Source organism: Aythya ferina, assembly GCF_964211825.1.
Source record: "Aythya ferina genome assembly, chromosome: 2".
Classification (NCBI taxonomy): domain Eukaryota; kingdom Metazoa; phylum Chordata; class Aves; order Anseriformes; family Anatidae; genus Aythya; species Aythya ferina.
This window is the reverse complement of record NC_140297.1, coordinates 29,404,218-29,427,028: the sequence shown is the minus strand read 5'-3', so window position 1 is coordinate 29,427,028 and position 22,811 is coordinate 29,404,218. Positions and strand designations below refer to the sequence as shown.

The window sequence follows — 22,811 nt, the reverse complement described above, 5'->3', positions numbered from 1 at the left end:
AAATTGTAATTTCAGCCCTGCAGCTTTCTAGGATAAGTTTATCATATTTGGTAACAAACCAGAAAGTTCTCTTAGGAGAAACTTACATGCTTTAGAGAACTGACAGAAACACAGGACTGAATTCAATACTCAGGCTGTGCCAGTGATGCCTTTTAAAAACTTGCTGGTCTGATAGAGCTGACCTGCTTCTTCCAGCGAAGAGGCTCAGGGTGTGTGCACAGAAGACGGAGGCTGCAGACACTAGGGTGCCATGTCTCTGCCTCTGCTCCTGCCCTGGGACCTGCTGCAGGGACACCTGCTCTGCAAGGGGCCACCAATGCCAGCACCTCCTGGAGGCAGCCCTCGCCCAATGTTTCCCCTTGCAGAGGTTCAGCAGGTGGCAGGATGCAGCGTTTTGGTGTGCAGGGCTCGGAGACTCACCAGACACCAGCAGCTACATGTTCCAGGTAGGTCTACACATCCTAAAGAAAGTGAGATGCATTTCTGTGGTCTGCTGTACACCCGTGCATGTGTGAAATGCTTTGGTGTCTGCAGGGGCTGGGGGCCTAGAAATAAAAATAACAAAAAAATTTACAAAATCTTAAACATTGGGCCACTTCTCTGTCCTCCGCTAGAGGTTTCCAAAGAGGTGCATTTCCCATCAAGCCTTGAAGCACCACGTGCTTGAAACCACCAGCTACTTGCTGTAACACACCTTGCATTAATGGTGTCCAACGCAGGAGTTTGTGGTTATTAAAGCACAGTTACCAAACACCTTTGGTGATTTAAGGAAAGGACCGCAGGATTCATATCGAGCAACCTGAAACCGTCTCTTTCCTAACACTTTACCACACGTTAGGGAAGTACAGGTAGCACCCCGCCGGGTACTTCCAGCAGCCCCTGAGGGGCAGCCCTCACCCTCATCACCTTCACGGCGGGGCCGGGGCCGGGGGCGGTCTGAGGGCCGGCCCCGCCGCGGCCCCCTCGGGAGGGGCGGCATTAAAGCATTAAGGGGATGGGCGCCAAGAGCCGACACAAGCACGGCGGCTGCGGAGCGGAGCGGGGCCGGGCCATGGCGGGGGGCGGCCTCTGGCTGTGCGCGGCCGTGCTGGGCTGCCTGGCCGCTGCCACCGCCCGCCGCCCAGGTGAGTGGGGCCGGGGGGGCATGGCCGCCATCAGGGCAGCAGGGAGGTGCTGGGGGGCGGCCTGGCAGCGCCCCCGGCAGGGAAATGGTGTTCCCGGTCTGTGTTGTTTAATATTTCTGGGAGAAAAGCCCACTTAAGGAACAGATGCAACAGCGTTCTGTACGGGAAACTACTCGAAAACAGTCTGTAAGCATATGCTTACGTGTATTTTTTTTTTTTTTTAATACCTTTTCAAAGCATCTCCTCGTAAGTGAATGCGAGTGGTGGAAAGTGTTTTAACGCCTGTTCAAGTAGTGCTTCTTGTAAGGATGTATTAATGTGTGCATGCTGGTTGTACTTGTTTTGTTGCTTATTGTAGAGCATTCATCTTCCTGTTTCTCCACCTTGCAACATTGTAACTGCTACAACATTTATAATTGTGGGTTTTATGCGTCTCATGCAAGCAAAGGGTATATTTTGGGTGAATAGTTACATCTATTTTTATATTTCACTTTAAAAAGTGTTTCCCTAAATAATAATCTTAGGATAACTTCTTTCAAAAAGTCACCTTCTTTCTATTTTGGTGTTTTGTTGGAGTTTAAATCCACAAATCCATCTGAGCTCTCCTCTCTTAGAAGCAGTCCTACCTCCAATTAGTGCTGTGGGATGCTGATACGCAGTGTCCTTTGCAGTCAGTCGAAGCAATAATAAGGACATAAGATGAGATTGGCATGGACTATGTTCATGTTGGTTCACTTACAGTCACTGGTCAGATCTTGGCACATGGAGAGCAGGAGATATAAACTGCTGGGCTATCCACACCCGAGTAGCTGCGCTGCCAGTCAGTGCCTGGACCACTGCTCCCTGGGGACCATTCCCCTTCCTTGGCCTGTGCCCAGCACTTCCTGACAGCTCCTTAGCCTGGACCCTGCCCAAGAGCAGGTGGAAAACATGTATCAGCCCTTCCCTGCAGATGTGAAGGGGGAATTCAAATGTCTTTCCTTTCTAAAACTCTTTTTTCCATTTGAGCACCATGGAGGTGGTCAATGGGAAGCTGTTTAACATCTCTTTGTGGAAAATGGGCTCCCATTATTTTCAAGAACCTTTTGTTACCTTGTTCGTGTTCAGGGTACCTGTTACCTGACCCCGTCACTGTACAAACCCCAGTGTGTTGGCAGCAAGTCTAAGAGTGCAGTTCTCTGACACTCAGCGTAATGATCTGCCTAAAATAGTTTAATATTTTTGACTGGATGGAGCTTAAGTAGCCATGCCTCTCAGAAGAAAATCCTCCAGAAACGATTGCCATTGTCACTTTGGAAATTTCATTCTGTGTCTTCCAAAAAGGCCTAATCCATATCTTTTATTTTATTTTCAGTTTTTGCATTTTAATCTGTTCAGATAGAGAATGGAAAGATAGAGATAAGAAAAATCTGCCCAATATAGAAAGCAACCAGGAAAACAGCTCTCAGAATAACCTGACATAACAAATAGATACTATGAAGTATGGGAGCAAATGGAGCAGAGATGCATTAACCAATATGATTTATTAATCCTGAGCTGAGCTATTTGTACTGCTTAAGCAAGTTTTTGTTGTATAAGCTCAGGACTGGATTTAATAATGAGGCCTCAGTCTTTTAATTGAGAGCAGTAGTCTTGATCAAGCAGAGCGCTTCCTATTGCTTATCTCTAGCACAATGCCATCCTTGTGTTTAAGATGTTGCAAAAGTTAAATTATTTTCTGGATTAGGGTCACATTTCTCAGTATCTGACAGGACCTGGGAGGGATCCAAGCAAAGCTCACTGTATTAATCCTGACTATAGTCAGGAAACAGTAAATAGGGGATCACATTCTTCCTGAAAGGCAGAGACCTCTGTTAATGAGCAGCAGAGAGCTATGAGACAGCATATAGGGTGTTTGTGTGGGGCATTATTTTCAGTTGTTTTGTAGAGTGGGTGAGGAAACAGAAAAGAAATCAAGCAGGGTTAGACAACATGAGATTTCTAAGGAATAGCTCTGGAGATACTAGCATACTTTGAGAAAGGAAGAGAGAATATATGAAGAGCTGGGTGGCATTTTAAAGTGATGTGCATAATAATAAGAAACATATAATTTGATCTTTAGTAGGATTTATAACCCTATTACAAGTGAGTACAGTCAGCTGTTCTAGAGATCTATCAAACGATGATCTAATTAAACTGTAGAGAAAAAAAAATAAAGACTTGTCTCATGTCTAGCTTGATTTATTAATGGGAAACGTAATGGATATTAATTGTTTCAGGAGTGTTACGATTACAGGAAAGAAAACTAATGAGGGTGCTATAAGAAATGTAGAATTCCAATAAAAAATAGAAGACAGGAATAAACTTTCACCATGGCTCATAAACTACTTGTGCTGAAGCTTGCTTGGGAAACATTTCAGTAACACACACGACTGACCTTTGATTCTTCAAGGGCTTTTCTTCAAATTCCATCGAGGGATAAGTTCTCTATAAGGTCAACTTGTATGGACATGAATAGCCTACAGGCTACGACAGCCAACTCAGAAGCACAGTGGTGGCACAGTCAATCACATTGACTTCCATCTGCCCTTAGAGGATAGAAGATAAAGCTATTGTTACCTGGTTGGGTAGCCTAAAGCTATATCAGATTAAATCTTTAGTCTTTGAAACCAGGAAACTAGGAAAATAGGATTCTCACCCTGTGCTTGAAAGAGAAAAGGTCTGTTGTTTCACTAGTGCATCTTCTCCATTTAAAGGGTGGGAATTCACTGATTTGGGAACTGTCTTATAATTCTGGTTATCCAAACAATGATTTGAAAGACTATGCTAGATACTATTTGAACCAAAAATGTTTTTGTAATCCGTGACACAATTAGATCAAGCAAAATAAGGGACATATATAAAAACCAACCAAACAAAACAAACAATCTGTTTTGAGAACTGAGAGATCAGACTAATAATACTCAAAATATAATATTATGGAGCTTTGCTTACAGCTGTATTTTTTAATTCATTGTAGAGGCAAGAATTGTGATCAACTTTATCATCTAGTATAGCTTGAAATTCCTTTCACAGTCAGCATCAGATGTATCCACTTTTAAAAGGAAGAGTCTGCATTTTTAAAACTGATGCTAATACTCTTTCAGATTCCGAATCCTAATTTTACCTAGCAGTAGATCTGAGATTATTTTGAGGCCATAAGGTCATTTAAATGTCACAAAATATGTTTGTATTTATTACAGTTGAGCATGCCAGCTATGCAAATTGAATGTGTAATAAAGTATGGAAACGGATAGGTACTTATAGTATAATCCACATTTATACATTCAAACTATGTGCAACTACTGCATCCATTTGAGGGAATTCTTCACTTCATACACAGAGCCCCTGTAAAGTGGTAGCTTATATGCGAAGATGGACCTTTGGATAATCCTTTTTCCTCCTGAAGTAAGAGTTTGTTCCTCTTATGTATCAAACACCTCATTTTTCTTCAGGTTATTAGGTTTTGTAAACATCAGTGACAAGTCAAAATCCAGAGAGAAAGCCTAAACACTGTTTAAATTATAAAAGCTTTCCACCTTTTTAACATCTGGAGTAAATACTTAGCATACATATTAATCTGCATTTATTGCCCATTTAAATAAAGGAATGTTACCACGTGATGAATTTTATTAAATTTTAGAGTGCTAACATAGCTATTTGTTGTTGTTGTTTCTACTAAGATTTCAATATGTTTCTCAGTAAAAGTGATCTCGTACCATTCTGCGCTATCTCCATATTTTCCAGTTAAAAATACTTGAAATCTTTTTAACGCATTTGTTTGACATTTCATCTCAATGCTCTTTCCCCGCAGTTCTTGCATGCCATCCTGGTGGACATCAGATCCTGCAGAGCCCTTACCGAAGTGTCGATTTTGACTCATCCTACATTCAGCAGTCAGCTATTCAGGATTTAATCTGTGACCATTCCCTAACACCAGGCTGGTATCGCTTTATGATTTTTGATAAGCCTGCTGAGATGCCGACCAAGTGTGTGGAGGTATTGTTACATCTCATTTGTTTAAGAAAAATATACATATCTTTGTTTATGAAAAATATACATATTTTTCATAAGAATTTTTCAGTAAGATAGATATAAAAAGTGACACAGTTATGGAGACTGATGTGAAAGAAAGTAAAGCACCTTTTTTTGTAAGTGTGTGGCATATTAAAGTATGTTAACTGAACAATAAAGTCTTATGTGTTGAAAAATTTTACACTGAATGGGCTATGGCAGAGGATGATAAATCGCTTCTAGCACGTTCAAAAAATGTCATTGACAGTCACTGCTACAAGTGATTTTTGCAGTGCTAGCATAGCAGGGGTATCATGTTGTCATGTTGTAAAGCTGCAGCTGTGTGATGGTCAGTCTTTTCCTAAAGCTATGTGCAAGTAGTATGAAGACTTGCAGCCACATAATCCCAGTAATTGTGGAGCTTTTAAAAAATGATCATGTCGGAGAGAAGAGATTACTCCTAAAATAAATTGAACTAACAGAACTAACTGCAGATTAATTCCCTTATAATCTGCAGGTCCACTGAGACTCAAGAACAACACTAGAGTATTTAACACTTTAGACTTGTGGTGCTTGATTTTGAAGCTATTTCAACATCTTTGTAATAGCTACATTTGAAGGAGATATCTTTGTAGCTTCCTATTTGAAAATATTTCATTATTTAAAAAAAAAAAAAGTCATTAAGTGTCATTAGAATATTTTACCTGTAATCTTGTGATTTTCATTCTGAGTTGAAATTGCCTGGGTTCAGTTGCTTTAACAATAAAATAAAACCCTTATAAAAGGAAAGCAAAACAGTTAAATAAATAAATAAATACAAATATTAAATTGAGTTTGTAACACCTTGTCTTTTATTTATATTTTTTTAATCTTTAGAGCATTACAAAGCCACTGAAATACTTCTAATGTGCAGCTGACTCAAGGATTTAGAGTGTTGTGTTGCAGAGGCTATTGTTATCTATGCTGTTATACTGCAAGAAGCTTAAGCGAAGTCTGTTACCTGAAGGAAAGACCTCATTATCAGTTAGATTTAATAGAAACAAATTAGCTGAATAGTTTTATTTCCTCAAAATGGACACATCTACAAAAGAACCAATATGATAAACCAGGGGAAAAAAAAAGTGTTTTTCAGAACACAGGTTCATAGAATCACAGGATGGTTTGACATGGAAGAGATCTTAAGATCACCTGCTTCCAACTCCCCTGCCATGGGCAGGGACACCTCTCACTAGATCAGGTTGCCCAAAGGCTCATCCAACCTGGCCTTGGATTAAACCATCAGGATACCTACTCAGATAATCTAGAAGAGTATTAAAAATCTGACCCAAACTCTCAGTGCTTAGTAAATGTATAGTAAAAATAGGTTACCATCCAAATACAGAAGAGCCCAGGTAATTACTGTTGGCAAGAGATTGATCTGAATCTTATTCAGCAAATGAAATTTATGCTCTGACAACTGCCTCTTTGCATGTGTCAACAAAACCAAGACAATTATTTTGAAGCATTGAAGTCAAAACATTAAAACTGAACTAAAATGAATATCTTCTTTGGGAAGTTTCCTCCTTTCCTTCCCTTTAGGAGAAGTTTTATTACAGCTATACTTAATACTTGTCAAAGATTCAGGCTGTGTTAAACAATCCATCCCATTTGTGTCTACTTCTCATAGATTGTGTCTGTCTGATGGATTGTCTGACGCTTGATCTGATGGCTCAGACACTATAAAGAAAAATGTACTTTTGAGATGAGTTTTGTGTACAACGAGCCTGCAATAGTCTTTAGACTTTAGACTAAGAGGTATTAAGATGATCTGAGACCTTGTTTCACTATCAGGTCAAAGAGTATTTGAGGCATTGTAAGAAGAAAAAGAGGTTCTCAGAATCTTAAAAGTTCAAATTTATAGTTATCTTGTAAATATTTTGCAAATCCTGGGTTTTACATACTTTAGGAACTTTCACAGAAAATTCTGAGTTTATTTTGGTTTACTGGTTAGCTGAGAAAAATCTGTAAGCTTTTGTGAGGAAAAATAACATACTTACTTCCACAGTCCTTCTGTGTTTCTCTTGTGCTTGCTTTCTGCATCACAAGACAGGCTGTGAACTTGAACACATTCTGGTAACCTGTGAACCAGATTCCCTCATCTCCTTTCATCAGGATTAATTTTCTGTATTCCATTGTTAAACTCCAATGTCTGCTAGATCAGACTTAGATTTTGGTTATTATGAGGGATGTTACTGTGGTGACCTGCATGGCAGCTTCCCTGACCTGAAGACCTCATATAGCCAAAGTGGTGGCAGGAGGACGGGGGCTATTCCACAGCACAGCTCTCCTCACACCTTGGCATAAAGCAAGACTTTAGTTTGGAAGAAAGGAAGCAACAACTCTTACATCACCTGCTGCATCAGCATCTGAACCACAGACCTTGTAACATCCACTGCTTCATAAGCACCAAAGGATTTATGGTTTCTACAAAATCACTGTTGTTGGTGCAGGGGTGCTACAAGCATGTTCACTTCTAGAGGTAGGGAACTGAAAGACGGACAATGCTTAATAGGTGTCTTGTAGCTAGGGTGCAAGCGAGTAACCTTGCATCATCTGATGATTAGATGAAATCTAGAAGTTCAGTTGAGACTTGAGTCCATACCAAATGGCAGTAAAGTGCTTTAATACCCTTAATTGATAGTCAGTGTAGGTATGTTCTACCCTTTGTGTTCCAATAGCCTTCACACAGTCGGTTGCTGTAGGTTAACTCGTTGTGCCATAACACAACTGGTAGCTCTTTGGGGCAGAAAGCTAATGTGTGGTGGCTCCTGCTTCAGGGGCTAAATTTTATCCTGTCTTTAGAAAGCCAAATTCATGAGACCCAAATAAGGACTTAAGTCTCTTTTGTGTGTATTTGTATTCAACTTTGAAGGGGAAAAAGCAAACCCTCAATTACATTATCTGAATTTTGCTAAAAGCTCAAGCAGGAAATTGAATACATACCTCCTTAAACCCCAGCAACAATTTGTTACAGCATTAACCATCTTCTGGTGTTTTTTTTCTGGTGCTTCAGATGAATCACTGTGGTACTCAAGCCCCTGTCTGGTTATCTCTGAGGGAGTCAGAATCCATGCCCCAACCTGGTGAGATCAAGCAGCTAACAGCCTGTGCGACATGGCAGTTCTTCTTCAGCACTTCAAGAGACTGCTGTCTTTTTCAAATCCCTGTCAGTGTGAGGAACTGCGGAGACTTCTTTGTTTACCTGCTGCAGCCCACTCAAGGATGCATGGGGTATTGTGCAGAAGGTGAGAAAGTACACGCTGTAACTCAATTAAGAGTATATGTTTATTAATGTGTTTTACAAGTTTTCTCACGTTCTGAACAGCGGTGTTCTTCACTTCAGCATTTCTTTCACGTTAACCTTCTTAAAAATAATGTATCTTCAGTAGCTGTTCTCTGGTGTTTGATTATTTTATTGATTATTGATTAGTTATTCAAAAATAGCTGAAAATAACAAAATAAAAACAGTAACTGATGTTTCAGTGAAAACATGGTATTTTATAAGCTATTTTGCTGAGCATGTCTGGCAATAGTTATACAGATATTTTCTACATTCTTAGTTTTGATGCGATAGAAAATGATTTGTTATAGCCAAGTGCAATCACACCACCCCTTTTTAATTTTCATTTGGCAATCAAGAGTTGTACAAAGCTCCAAATCTTAGGAATTTATTTTTTCCATTTAGTCAGGTGGGGTTATAAGACACATCCAGAAGTCAAAATTCAGAGTACCTGTGTTGGCACTGATACTGTATGAATCACCGTTACTGAATGTCTACAGAGCCATGTATAAAAGTAAATGTTGTTTAAGAACTTGATGAAAATATATTTATGTCAATTATTGTTTGTTTTAATTAGGCATATCCTTCTTGCTCTAATTCTTTTATCTTATTTTTGGAGAGTACATTCATTGTTGCCAGAAGAAAGTTCAACACAGAAATACTCTACTGATACACACTTCTTAGTATGGTGAGAAAGAATTGAAGTGAGTCCTTCTGCAATGCCTTGTGATGTTCTGAACCCTTGTGCTGCAGAACAGTGTTGTTCACAATCTGAAACTTGAGTATTTCATTATTCCTTCTGGATACTTTCGATAACTTAAGGAAAGTATTGCTAAACTCACAGTTATGGATAATGATAAATAGTGACAAGCCATTGTGGTAGGAGATTTTTATTAGTTCTGTAAAACACTTTTGATGAAAATACTTGCAATACTTTTATGCATGAAATAATGTATTGCTCTAAGTCATATTCTGTGTCACTGACTGCTTGCAAAAGCTTAGTAGCGACACTGCTGGTAGTTTTTACTGTGCTTTATTGGCCCATCATTATCCCTTTAGGACCAATTGTTAAGTCATTCTCTAAGAGTTTATTGACAGAAAAAAATGCCAGCAATGGAACTGAATGTCAGAATGCAAGTGACTGAAACAACAAAGAACGCCTGCACAATATGACTTTGTATTTGCCTTGGATGATGGGTTCATGAAGAGGAAAGAGGATATAAAAACTATAGGCAGCTGGCTAGCAAATTTCTACTGCTTCAAAGCAGAGAAGAAACATAACTCTGGGTTGACTCTGGTGAATACTCCAAGTCCAAAACACATTTTGAGTTTAAAAGCCCTTTGCTAAGGTGACGTTTTTTGCATGCTAAGTGTTCTGTATTTTTGTGCTGCTTTTTGTATGTAGGCTACCATATGTACTGCATTTTTCCTTTAATGCTTGATAGCTGTAAATGCTTGATAGCTGTAAATGCTTGATGCAGATTTTCAAGCAGTTACTCCTGTACATGCTGAGGAATACAAATGTATTGCTGAAGCACGGAACACCAAAATCTGATTTTCATTCTTTCTAATGAATGAGTTTTTCAGTTTTGCTGCTGCCCTTTCAACTTTGAACAAATAACCTCTTCCTACTCCTGCTAAAATACTGCTATTTACGTGTTTAATCAATTTACATGTTTAATACTGCTATTTACATGTTTAATCAAAATACTGCTATTTACATGTTTAATTTACATGTTTAATCAACCTTGATTAAAATAAACTACCTCTGTAGTTTATTTTGTTGTTGTTGTGTTTGTTTTTAATGACCATCAAAGCTAACAATAGCAGTGCATGAATATGTTTTTTGTGGCCCATGTAGGAAGATACATATTTTTTTACAAAGCAAGTCTGCGCTCAATTTGGCTGTCATAGGTTACCACTAATAAATAAGCATCCAGATGGGGACTTTGGGAGACAAAATAGGTATTATAGAGAATAATTTAATTCCTTATTTATTTATTTATTATTAGCAACATCTCCAGGTATTTGCTGGGTACATCTGTATAAAAAGATGTGAAAGTGCTAAAATGTTCTGTACCCTTGCTCCTAGATGCAGCCATGCAACTTGTGGTCTCTGGCTTAGGGTTTTGTACTGACCACTACCGTAATTGTGTATGAATCCAGTTTAAAGATTTATTGTCTTTTGGGAAGTTACACATCAGTTAGTGTCCTGTGATATTTGTTTTGTTGTTGTCATTGTTGTTGTTGATTTAACCTGGGGCAATAATTTCTAAGCTTTGGTATAGGAATATTCTGTACATATGTTGATATCTGATTTAGGAAGAATTTATAGATGTTGCAGATGCAAAGCCACAGACCTGTGATGCTGAGGGAATGAAAATTCAAGGCTTCTGTAGCAGTATTTTCTTTTTTTTTTTTTTTTTTTTTTTTTTTTGAGACTTTCTTTGCATCCAGGATGCAATAAAACTTTCTAAACACTTTCTAATATTTAGAAACACTTTCTAAAATATACACTTTCTTAAATAAAAAAGGTGTTCATTTATCAATGGTATTGCTTGGTCTGATGCAAAATGACAAGTTAGGATGTAACTTCAGAACTGCAATTGCAAAAGCAGCTTCTCAACATAGTGTTCAGAGTAAGTATTGTAATATTAAAAAGTAGTTTTAATAATGCTAATTTATTGATTACTTTGATTGGCAGATTCATGTTATATGTAACTCCCAAGGAATCATACTGTTGCTTATTCTTTTCCTTTTTTACATAGCCCGTTCTATTTTTTTTTTTCTTCATAAGTAGGCAAATTCCTTTGGATGTTGCTATCTCCTGTCTGGTAAAATTATTCATAGCATTTAATTCACTCAGTTTTTTTCTTCTTCAGCACCTTTGTATGGTATAGAATATAACCAGTTTTTCTCATTTTAATAACTAATGAAAGCAAAACACATACTTTCTCTGGTTTCCTAAGCAATTACGTGAGATCTCCACATGTGAAAAAAGGTAAATATTATTAGTGTATTAATTGATAAAGTATATGCCAATCTTGTTTCATCTAATATCATTTTTGCACAGAATAAAAAGCATAAACCACACTTTTGTTTAACTAGGTAAGCTGGCTCCTTCATCATCTCCATCTGTGTCACCACCACTACCAGACATTCCTGAGGTTGTAGCAGAGTTGATCAAAGGCAGCATTTACCTAAGGTGTACCTTTGACGTTCCTTTTGCAAACAGCTCGGTTGGATTCATTGTGACTTGGTCAAGACTTTCTCCTGAAGGTATCAAAGAAGAACTGAAACGTGAGACAGCAGTTCATACATTCTCACTTCTAGAGCTAGATGGGATAAACATCAGACTTGGAGACAGAGTATGTTAAAAATGATTATAATCTCTTTTTATTTTTGTAAATGTGTTATTTCTCCACTGCAGCTGTTTTGTCTAAAGGTTTATGATTTCATAAATGATCAGCAAATATTAACAGTTGTTAGGGATGGAGTCCTAGCATCTTTCTGTATTTTTTTTCTTGGCAGAAATATACTGCCTCTAGTTCTTGTTTACATCAACAGTGTCCATATGAATGTGGAAATGTCACAGAATATATCAATAATTATCAGTGCCATTATCATTTTGAGACTGTGTCAGTACAGTATACTGTGCCGTCAGTAGATAAATGTTTATTCAAGTTGAATCTTCTTTACCTTTACTACAATTTTGTTTGATACAGTAAATTAAGAATATTTTGATGTTACTATCTAATTGAGAAGCTATGTGAGGTAGCGGTTTTGAGAAGCTGTGCTATTTATTCAGCAGATAGATTTATTTTTTTCAGAATCAATAATGAGCTGCTGCTTGATGATTTTGTCTCTGGTATCAGATTAAATAGTATAATTCTCAAAAGCAGTGTGAGTAATTAGACAGTACATGTGAGAAAGTAACTTCAGTCATAGCAGAATGAAGATCTAGGTTTATATGGTAACTTTTGAGAAGCTTAAGCATTGGAAAGTCCATAGACTTTCTACCTGCATATACCAAAACAGAGGTTAAGCTTTCTTAGCCAAAATAAAAAACATAAGAAAGTTTTGTGTTTGTGTGTGTGTTTGTGTACATATACTAACACCCAATTGAAGTCTGTTTTCCCAAGCTGTTTTATGTTGATAGTGCAGTGGGGTTCAAGCCAAAAGCAGGCTGCTTGAATGGTTTACAGGCAATAGTAATTGCTAATCCTCAAAAATCCTTCAGAGAATTTGTGAATAGTTGCCTGATGGTGTTAGCTCAGTGACAGTCAAAAGAAAAGGCACAGTTATCAACTATCTGCTGCTGTGATGAATCTTTGCTTTTCTCAAGATCTCAAATATTGCATGCATGGTCATCACATCTCAAAAAAAAGCATACAGCAAAACAAACTACCACCAACAAAAAAACAGCATATAGAAAGCATGGAACTGGTTCAGTGGAGGGAAATCACAGCAAACTTTCTCATCTTAAAAAAGATAATCCTGGCCCATAACACCAGGAAAAAAAACTGTACTGAGAAGAGAGAAAGAGAGGATGATTGTTTTGCATAATATATGATCTAGTGAGTACTCAACAAAATTAAAAGGCAACAAACATAATTCTGACAAAAAGAAATAAATAACGTTTAAGAAAGTATAGATTGCATTTCCACAAGGTGTTGTGGAGTGCAGAAATGCTCCAGAAGGGATTAGTTAAATACATGGAGATTTAGGTGCTTATTAAACATGGTGGTTTCTATGCAGCCTTTAGTTCAAGAAGTGTCTGAGTCATGAGTGGAGTATGCCAGGAACAGATCTTAGAATATTCAATCTAATCCAATCAATTAAGCAGCACCACTGGCAACTGGTAACTTCTGATGCAAACAGAAGAGCAGGTTTGATGAGCTCATCAAACTGAGGTATTATGGCTGGGTTATGTATTCACGTGACCACTTCATACAAAAAATGTATTCTACTATGTTGATTTTGTTCTACAGGTCTACTGTAGCAGTTCTGCTTTTTTCGTTGAGAAGCCAGGCATACAAAGTTCTCCAGTTGAGAGCAAGGAATTTTTTGCTGGCATTAAGGTAATTTGAAAAGAAAAGAGCGTTTTACTTTATTGTAGTGGGAGTCTTTCTGCGTATGAATGCAGCAGATATGTAACTACTTGGTCTTTTTCTGTGGGTACCCTAGAACATTTACATGGGTAGATAGTTTGAACATTTATGCAATTACTGTGTGTTCCAGTCTGATAAGACCATGTAGAATGCTGAACAAAAGCAAGTAAATCACAATAGCCACAGCAGACAGTGAGTCCTCTGACTAGAAGGTACTCACAATTTATTAATTGTTAATGAATAAAACACGTTATTGGCTGTAGTGAACTGAGTCAATGATGTTTCTGTATTCCCCATATAATCAAAATGCAGGAAGACTGAATGAAGAACTTGTGCAAGCTATAACAACCCACTGAAAGCCTTGACCTCTAGCAACTAGAGTAAATTCTGCTGCTTCCTCTGTATTTGTAAACTAAGGAGGGCCATGAATCAGACTTGAGCCCTGGCATATTTTGGCCATTATGTTTAGCTACTTTTACCCTCTCTGGCTTGATTTTGGCCTATGCCAAGTGGTTGTCCCAGAGCATGGCTGACATAAGGCCTGTTCACAGCTGTCTGTGGGGAAGAAGACTTTGGGTTTAGAGAGAAAAACTGGAAAAAGTTTAATTATGTAGATATGGGCTGTGTGATGCCACCTGATAAGTGGCCAGAGAACAGGTCCAAAAGGAAACTTTAATTTGTACTGTAGATTTATGTACTAGTTTGCTGGCCAGGAGTTGGGACCCTGATCCCACAAGGACAGGCTGCACACAAGTACATATTGGGAGTCATCCTGTTGATTTGAGTGAGGATTTGCCTGCCATAAAGAATTTACCTTTCTGCAGGATCAGGGCCAGATTAATTTCATGTAAGTGCAAGTAAGTAGCACATGCTATAAAATCTGAATGCATTTCCTTTTTATGTGAGGGCTGTATGTAATTTTTTTCCCAGATAAGACAGTAAATTACTTGTATACTGACTTCCAGAAGTTATCCAGAGAATGCATTTTAATAGTGTTAGTGTGCTTTGCTAATCCCTTGCCTATTTAGCTAGCTTTACTTTATCCTTACCCCTTATTCTCACACTTTCCAGACTCTTGTTACAGTGTCCTCATCTTCTTCCCAGTATGCCACTGCTCTTCAGACTGTCTAGATAACCCTGATCAAGTAGGGTGGGCCATGCACTGTGTCTTTAGTTTTTTGTATTTATTTCTACCTGGTCAGTAGCAGTGCTGTAGTTGAGAAAGGATGTTTGCATTTTAAGTATACTTTCTTCTGTGCTAGATACATCCAGAAACATATGATATATCAGAAGATGGCAAGGAATACAGGCTGGCAATAGAAAGTAGAATTCCTATTCCTTGCCCTGAATTTAACCAGCTTGAAAGTGATTGTAAAATATCACTAACATTGAGTACTGTTGATGAAGGTAAGTAAGTATTATCCTGCTTTTTAATGTGTTGCATTTTGTATGTTTGTTGTGTTTTTCCAAATATTCCTTCTGGTCTGCTTCTTGGCAGAAGCAGATACATTGTAAAATACTGTGAAATACTTCCTAAAATATTAAAATGTTCACAGACTGTATATTCTATTGTTGAAAGTATGGAAGAATGTGGCCGTAATCCATTAGTAGAAGGAGAAATAGATTTGGCAACTCTGGCTATCAGAGCCACATTGATTTGAATAGACAGAGTACCATAATGCTTACAAAATTTATTATTTAGTTCATTTTTGACCTGTTTTGGAAGTATTGTATATACAGTCATGAAGTCCTCAGTTTTTACAATTATTATCTTTTTCTGTAGTACTTTGTCAAGCCCAAGTCCCACACAAGGGGCACTTGTGAGCCAAGAACCTCACAAGGAGTCTTGCTTATACAGACAGCCATTTTTGTCACATCAGCAAGACTTCTGTGGTTTTAATTTGGCTATCACTGTGGAAAGTTAAAGCCATTTTCTTGGGTGTGTACATGAAGGTGTAGAGAGATAGGTATGCATGACCAAACCCAAGGAAAATGCATAGTTATTTTAATTTATGAACACAAAAATCTTTGCTATTTGCAAATAAATCAGCATTTATGTTAACAGTAATATAAAAATGTGACCTCTTTAGAGGAAAGATCACTAATGATGTGTTTTCATTAAAACAGGTAAAGAGCAGTTAGGTTTAAACTTGGCTCTTTCTTCTTGTCATGTGGATCTTCTCCAGAAACCCTGCAATAATGGAATCTGTAGTCAAGCTATAATTTATTTCACTGCTGTGACAGACTTTATGCAGGATGGAGACAGAATTACCAGAATTGCTGTTGAACCTATATCCAGTGAGAATTTTCTGTGGAATGGCTATGTTCCAGAAAGCATACAGGTTGAAAATCTTCATGTTAAGCTCTGTAAAACCAACAGGCCAGAAATATAATGTAAATAAGGTTTCTATTTCAATTGTGACATGCTGATCACACCAAGATTTCTAAGCGGTCAATTTTCTCTTGGTTTATTTTTATTCAAATGCTGCATTTTCATTTGGATTAATTTTTTATATATTTGAATATTAATATAATCACTTAGCTTGGTTAAAAAGTATAATATAACCTATTTATTACAAAGTTACTTGTCTCATGATAGTAATTTATGTGCCTGAGTCTGTTTATGTCTTAACCTGACATGACTTAACTATGTACTTCTTTGTTTTGAAGATTACAGTGAAGGATCTACCAACTGCCTACTGTTACTCATTTACTGACCCTCATATAATTACATTTGATGGAAGGTAATCACTGGATAGTTGCTCTTAATTTCAAGATTTCTTTTTTTGTGTTCTGTTTTAATCTATGCTGATGATGCAAACTGTAGTTTTCTGTAATTGTGCTGTGTGTTTTACACTCTTTCTTGGACATTAATGATAAACGTGCTTCAGTTAGTTAAAGCTTGCTAGTATGTTTGTAATATTTATATTTCAAAATATAAGATTTAGGTTGTGCCAAAAAGGGGAAGCAAGTGAACTATTTCCCTTTTCAGAGGAGTATGCCATGAGAGGAATGGTGGCTGTACAGTCTGAATATGAAAGATGGAAATATCATTAAGTATGAACAATGATAAAATTAGGCAAAACCGTTCTAATGCAAAAGTGTTCTCAGTCTGCAGCATAGTTTCCATATTTACGGTGTAAGTATCCGAATTCCTGTAAGGATCAAGTTGCTAGAAGCTATCTACTGTCTGTATAACATAGTGCTAGGTTCATTAATGGCAATGACAGCAATTTATTCACTGCTGTCACTTGCACATCACTAAACCTTCTTTCCAAAGTGAAGACAGCTTCCTTAGCCACAGCTGGCATGGTTTTGGTATGCTTCTGTCTTTCTAAGTGTTTCAAATGCATGGAAGGAATCAAAACAACTACAGCTTCCATCTGAGGGACTTGTGTATTCCCTGCTCAACAGAGGCATGTCTTCAAGTGACAGGGTGAGAAGAAGACGTATTGCCTCCAAATAAGGGTGTTCAGCCCACAGCATGGTTCTTCTTGTGAATTTGATAAAAGAGTGGAAAAGACAGGTTGTAATGGCTGCTCTGATAGCACTGTGACTCGTACTAATAATAAAGTCAGAGGAGTAATGCAGATTTGCAGCTCTTTCTTCAGTAGAAATTATAGGGATGCCTTCAGTGGGCATTTTAACATTCAGTGCATTGTGATCAAGCTTTCTTGTGAAGCGGTGATTTACTGTGATATGTTCTTGCTGGAAGCATGGGGCTTCGGGGAAGGAACTTTATTTTTAATGATAAACAGTGTTGCTAATTTATTTTACAAACTGGGGAAACAAATAGAAAGGGAGCTGTCCTTACTGAATCACAGGTAATCTCGTGCAGTCCCAGCAAGGTAGCCATCTGCAGTTTGTCTGCTGGGCCTTTAAACAGAAAGCAAATCACCATCCTGCAATTAACTATCAAATGCCATTTATAGCCAAGAGGCTGTTAGACTTGCTGCAAAAGTTTTTTTCTTTGTTGTTCCTTTCCTTTCTTATTTTTTTTCCTCCTTCTCACCACTGAATCATTAAATTGGCTATTCTAACCTTGCTTCAGGGAACAGATGGCTAACCCTAAGGGGAAAAAATGGAAGTGACTATTTATGGTTTTCATCTTAAATCATTTTCAAATCTTTGGGAATACGCATTCCCCATCTCCATCTTAATAAAGCAGACCTTTTAAAAAGTATGTGACTTTCTAAATCATTTTTTCAAGGGTACTTGTTCAATCTTCTGCACCTGCCCCCCACATGCACACAGTTAAGCTCTTGCTCTTTCTGTCTGGGTGCATTGCAACAGTAACACAAAGAGTGAGAAGCACCTATGATTCCCTTTTAAGGTATGCATAAGTACAATTAAAAAACATCAAAGAATCAAAGTGGCTTTATGGTTACATTTCCATTTGCAAACATTGTCTACATATACTCCACTTGTGACCCTTCTCCCTTCTTTTTCTGCTGTAGAACAGGTTTGAAATTTTTGATTTAGAGCTTCACAGGAGATACAATGGTGTTTGTTCGGAACAAAGTTGTGCATTGTTTTGTGGGCTGAAATTTTTTTTTCTTTTTTTTTTTTCCGATGCATGAAAATGAATTGTGGTATCAAAGCCCACCAAATACTATAAATCTGATATAAATCTGATTTAAGGTAAAGTTTCTGACACATGGTAATACTGTTTTATAACCAAAGTGACATCGCATGCTTTTCTTTTGATTCCAGACTCTATGACAATTTTAAAACAGGAACATTTGTTCTCTCTAAGAGCACGTCTCGAGATTTTGAAGTTCATGTTCGCCAGTGGGACTGTGGAAGTCTTCACTATCCAGCATCCTGTAACTGTGGCTTTGTAGCCAAAGAAGGGAGTGATATAATTGCATTTGACATGTGCAGTGGTCAGCTACATGAGTCACAGCCACACTTATCCATAATAAGTAGAGACACAACAGGAAGCCATGTCAGAATCACTGAATCTTACCTAGGAAGGAAAGTAACAGTAAGTAAATATTGCTTATGAAGGTAACAGTTACTTCAGCAATTATTTTTACCAGTTCACACCAACTTCAGAACTAAAACATTCTTTAGTTTCTGCAATTAAGCAATAGCATAATGTTTATTTTATGATCATAGTCCTTTAGCCAATGTTTTGCTTGTAAGTGATGGACATTGTCCTCAAAAATAAGGATGTGTCAATGTGCACACCTTTCTGGAACAGTGTTGTCAGTCGCAATATATGGCCTTCGTGTGGACAGTGCAGTTTTCTGATCTAATATGCACTTATTTAGCAGTTCTAATTTTCTGAAATGGGATTTCTGTGTGCTGTTTGCTCACACCAGTATCATATGGGAAGATATTGTAGGCACATAATGAAGTATGCCAGGTGATATCCACAGAATTAGAAGTGTAGGTGGTTTCTCTACAGAGTTTGGCCCTCAGATAAAACATCCATGTTTGCTTTTATAATTCCCTGTAGCTTTTCTTTTGTATAAAATTGCCATAGGACTCTACTGAGTTTGAAACAAAGCAGAATTTTAAAATGAAACACTGAATTGCTCTTAATCCTTCTGTTGGTCTGGAAAGCAAGCCATAAAAACAGATATGCCTTTTCAATGTAGATTTGGCTATTAGCATAAGAATACTTTAAATATTTCGCTGTTATCTGAAGACTTCAGATTTTAAATATTAAGATGTCATTAGACAATGGAGAAATAAAATTTCTTATGTTTTAGAGGTAAAAATACTGAGAAACAGAAAAATTAAGTGACTTACTGAGGTTTGTGCACCATTAATAATAGAAACAGCATTTCAACTTGGAAGTTTAAATCCTCACAACAGCCATAAAATTCTCCATGGATTCCCGTTAATGATTAGTGTTTCTTTCTCCTTTATGTGGAAAAGAGCATCTTCTCCTTTGGCACAACACTCATAAGCTTTTTATTCTCTCTTTTTTTTTTTTTTTTTTTTTTTTCTGTGAGTAAAAATGTATCTGGATTGTGTTTTTTAATTCTTCAGATTAGTAAATTAAAAATTTCAATTCTCAGTTTATATTCAAGATAGTAATATTTCTCCTGATCAGGAAGAATTACCGAGCATTGTAGAATAAAATAATGAATATTTGAGACTACTCTAGTCTGTCTAGAACACGTAGGGTTGCATCTGCAGGTAGAAAGTTATTTTATTTTAAGCTACTAACACAGAGAATGATGTAGTTACACAAAGAAAGTGAGAAGGGTGCTCCCCAAAAGTCAATTCACGTTACCAGAATTATCCCTTTACACATGAAGAGTGAGTGGCCTTTTTTTGCTTTGCCCAGCTGATCTTTGATTCCCTGTAGTTTTGTAGTCATTGACCTTCTACAGTATATCTGATAATGATGGATGAAGCTTATTGACCTGTAGTGCACCATCTAGCTGCTTGCTAAGACTGAGATGCATTGGATTTGCATTTACAGCATTTCTCCAGAAGAAGAAACAACAAAATTTGTCAGATTTAGAATAGTTAGAGCCAAAATTTAATGGGATAACTTGGTATGGCTGGCTTTGCAAATTGTTCCTTGGCAACAAACATACTTGATTTTATTAGGTAAATTAAAAGTCATGCTTCTCACAATGATATCATCAATCTCTTTTTAGGTTTTGTTTTCTTCTGGAGCTTTTGTTCGTGCTGATGTGAGTGAATGGGGGATGAGCATAACACTTAGGGCACCCAGTTCAGATTACAGAAATACAATGGGACTCTGTGGCACCTTTGACGGAATTGCAGAGAATGACTATCACACTGCCAGTGGGGTGGAAATCCCAAACAATTCTAATGCTCCTTTTTCTTTTATTAAGGAATGGAGGTAACAAAACACTTATGTTTCAATCAAACATCATCGGTTTTGGTTCAGCTTTGCCCTTGTGCTGTTTAAAAACTTGTTGAAATTAAAAAAAAAAAAAAAAATCCTTCCAACTTTTTAAGTTAAAATCAGACTGAAGTGCCAAATTAGTATTTAAATACTAAGTGTGATGTAAGATTAGTTTGAGCAGGTTTTGAAGAAAATATCAGAAAAGATCTGTTTTCCTAAACTTTTTTATAAAACTAATTTTTTCCTTAACTATTTTATTAAAGTTATTCTTATGGGTTTTGTGATTTAACTGGGGTCCATAATCATAGCTGTATATTGCAGATTCTGTAATCAATCCTGTAGAAGTATGAAATAACAAAAAGTAAAACAAGCTCTGATTCTTTATGAGGAAAAAAAATGGTCAAGGAAATTGAGATACAGATTCTTCTTTTTGTTTCTTCTGTAGAATTCCACCAGGAGATAGCTTGTTTGACAGGATACCACCTTCTTTACCGTCTTCTAGGAAAACAGCCTTTTGTGACTGCACACTTGAAGTTGCTGGATTATATCAATCAGTGAATAAACTAGAGACAGTCTCTAAATCAGAACTTTCTCTGTCTTGCAAAGAAAGTGAAAATGGAAGATTTCTTTCTTTGATACCAGGACTGGATGTCACTGCTGAGTATCTCAGTTCTGTTGAGCTTGTCAGAGGCTTAAAGAAACGTTCACCTGCACATGAAATGGATTCCTCTACACTTCTGCAGAGGGAGGATAATCAAACCATACTTCACAAAACTTTATTAGTAAACACACGTGTCTCTGCAACCTCACAGGTCAGTTCTGGTGCAGAAAGAGAAGAAACTTCAAGATCAGGAATGAAAATAATTTCTCCCAGTTACAGTAGTAATCTTCAGGAAAGTCAATCTATTACAAGTAGAGGGAAGCGCCAAAGTTATTACGAATATCATCCAGTATTTCTATTCCAACGTCTTAGCCAAACAGACTTGGAGGGCTACAGGTACTTTTTCCCAGAGGACCATGCCACTGACACAGACCAGAAGTTTCTTCCTTCTTGGCCCACACCTTCTGGGCTCACTGAGTCTAGAGCTTTGGGACTGTGCCAGCAAGCAATAGCCAATTCCAGTATAGGAAGATCTTGTGGTGGCCTTCTTGGCAGGCGAATAGAAGATGCAATCAGTATGTGTATTAAAGATTTGCTGCTTAAAGATGACCTCAGATGGGCAGAAGCTTCTTTAGCTCTTCTAGAGAATGAATGTGAAAAGAGAGTTTTAGAAGAAATAAATGACAACCAACAGGAGTTTCAAGGTTCTATTGAGAACCTACTTATTGCGCTGAAATGTCCCAGTCTCTGTAGTGGTAACGGAGAATGTACAGACTGGGGTTGTGCCTGCTTTAAAGGCTATGGCTCATATGACTGCAGCATACTATCTGGTAAGTGGGAAAAGCAATGAGATCTCCTTAACATTTTCCATATTTGTGCAACATCTTGCTGCCTTTCTCTCCTGCTTTTTATACACTGGCAGGGGGTTCCCTATCGTGGGACTCTGTTCAGCAGTCTAGTTCCAATTTAATACAGCCGTTATTGTTCTCTATTCAGCCTTCTTGTTTCCCAAGGGCAAAACGTGGGCTTAGTTTCTGGTGTGTCAGATTTTAAAAAATTACTACTCAGTTTGCAATCCAGAGTACTGCCTCAAGAGATTACTGTGTTTCCGCATGCTGCCTTCTTCAAGGAAGATCTGATGTACAGTCCTGCGGACCTGTTTATTAACTGCAAGTGGGATGTTTTTGGTGGCTATATGTCTGTAAGCTAACTGTTAAATGTGGTGGAAACAGAATTGATGGTGAAGAAAGAGGTATAGCAAATAGAGCTGGGCAGGGTTTTTTTCGGTAAAAAAAGATAGTGACCGAAAATGCAGGCAAGCAGCTATACTATAAAAATACGAGAAGTACTAGAAAATGTGAAACACTTTCAAATAAAAAAAAATATTTTGTTTTGCAATAGTATTTTTGTTTTAGTAACCTATTTCCACTTCTAAAAAGAAGTGGAAAATAGAAGAGGGTAATAAAAATAAATATTAGCTTCCCCTTTAAATCAAATAAGTTAATTTTACTTCCAAAAAAATCTGAATATTCTAATTTTTGTAAATTTAGTTCATGAACTAACCTCTACCTGCGATGTTTTTGTTTGATATTTAAACAAAAAAATCCGATTATAAATTACTGTATAATTCTAGTCTTTCCAATTCTTATTAGAGTCTGAGTTTCAATTATATTTTATACTGCAAGTGTGATGTAAGAACCGTAGATGAAAAAACAACCCACTTATTCACAAGTGTTTATTATGGCATGAATGTTTTTTCTGCTTTATGATACTGAAGTTCCAAGAG

The 22,811-nt window shown here is 37.4% G+C and overlaps 1 protein-coding gene across 5 annotated transcripts in view; it reads left to right on the top strand.

The window, feature by feature from the left end:
* The first annotated feature begins 1,039 nt into the window (after positions 1 to 1,039).
* The window catches only part of VWDE (von Willebrand factor D and EGF domains), a 41,945-nt gene continuing 20,173 nt past the window's right edge, over positions 1,040 to 22,811 (top strand). For 3 of the 5 annotated variants that reach the window (XM_084507542.1, XM_084507541.1, XM_084507540.1), the window contains exons 1-11: positions 1,040 to 1,124; positions 4,957 to 5,141; positions 8,209 to 8,440; positions 11,584 to 11,843; positions 13,467 to 13,556; positions 14,849 to 14,993; positions 15,714 to 15,928; positions 16,257 to 16,330; positions 18,300 to 18,573; positions 20,210 to 20,418; positions 20,870 to 21,855. In XM_084507542.1, the coding sequence (XP_084363668.1) occupies positions 1,052 to 1,124; positions 4,957 to 5,141; positions 8,209 to 8,440; positions 11,584 to 11,843; positions 13,467 to 13,556; positions 14,849 to 14,993; positions 15,714 to 15,928; positions 16,257 to 16,330; positions 18,300 to 18,573; positions 20,210 to 20,418; positions 20,870 to 21,855 (2,743 nt within the window). In that variant the 5' untranslated portion in view covers positions 1,040 to 1,051. Of the gene's footprint in view, positions 1,125 to 4,461; positions 4,551 to 4,956; positions 5,142 to 8,208; positions 8,441 to 11,583; positions 11,844 to 13,466; positions 13,557 to 14,848; positions 14,994 to 15,667; positions 15,981 to 16,256; positions 16,331 to 18,299; positions 18,574 to 20,209; positions 20,419 to 20,869; positions 21,856 to 22,811 lie in introns of those variants that run through there. The other 2 variants (XM_084507543.1, XM_084507544.1) reach the window with 2 other exon arrangements.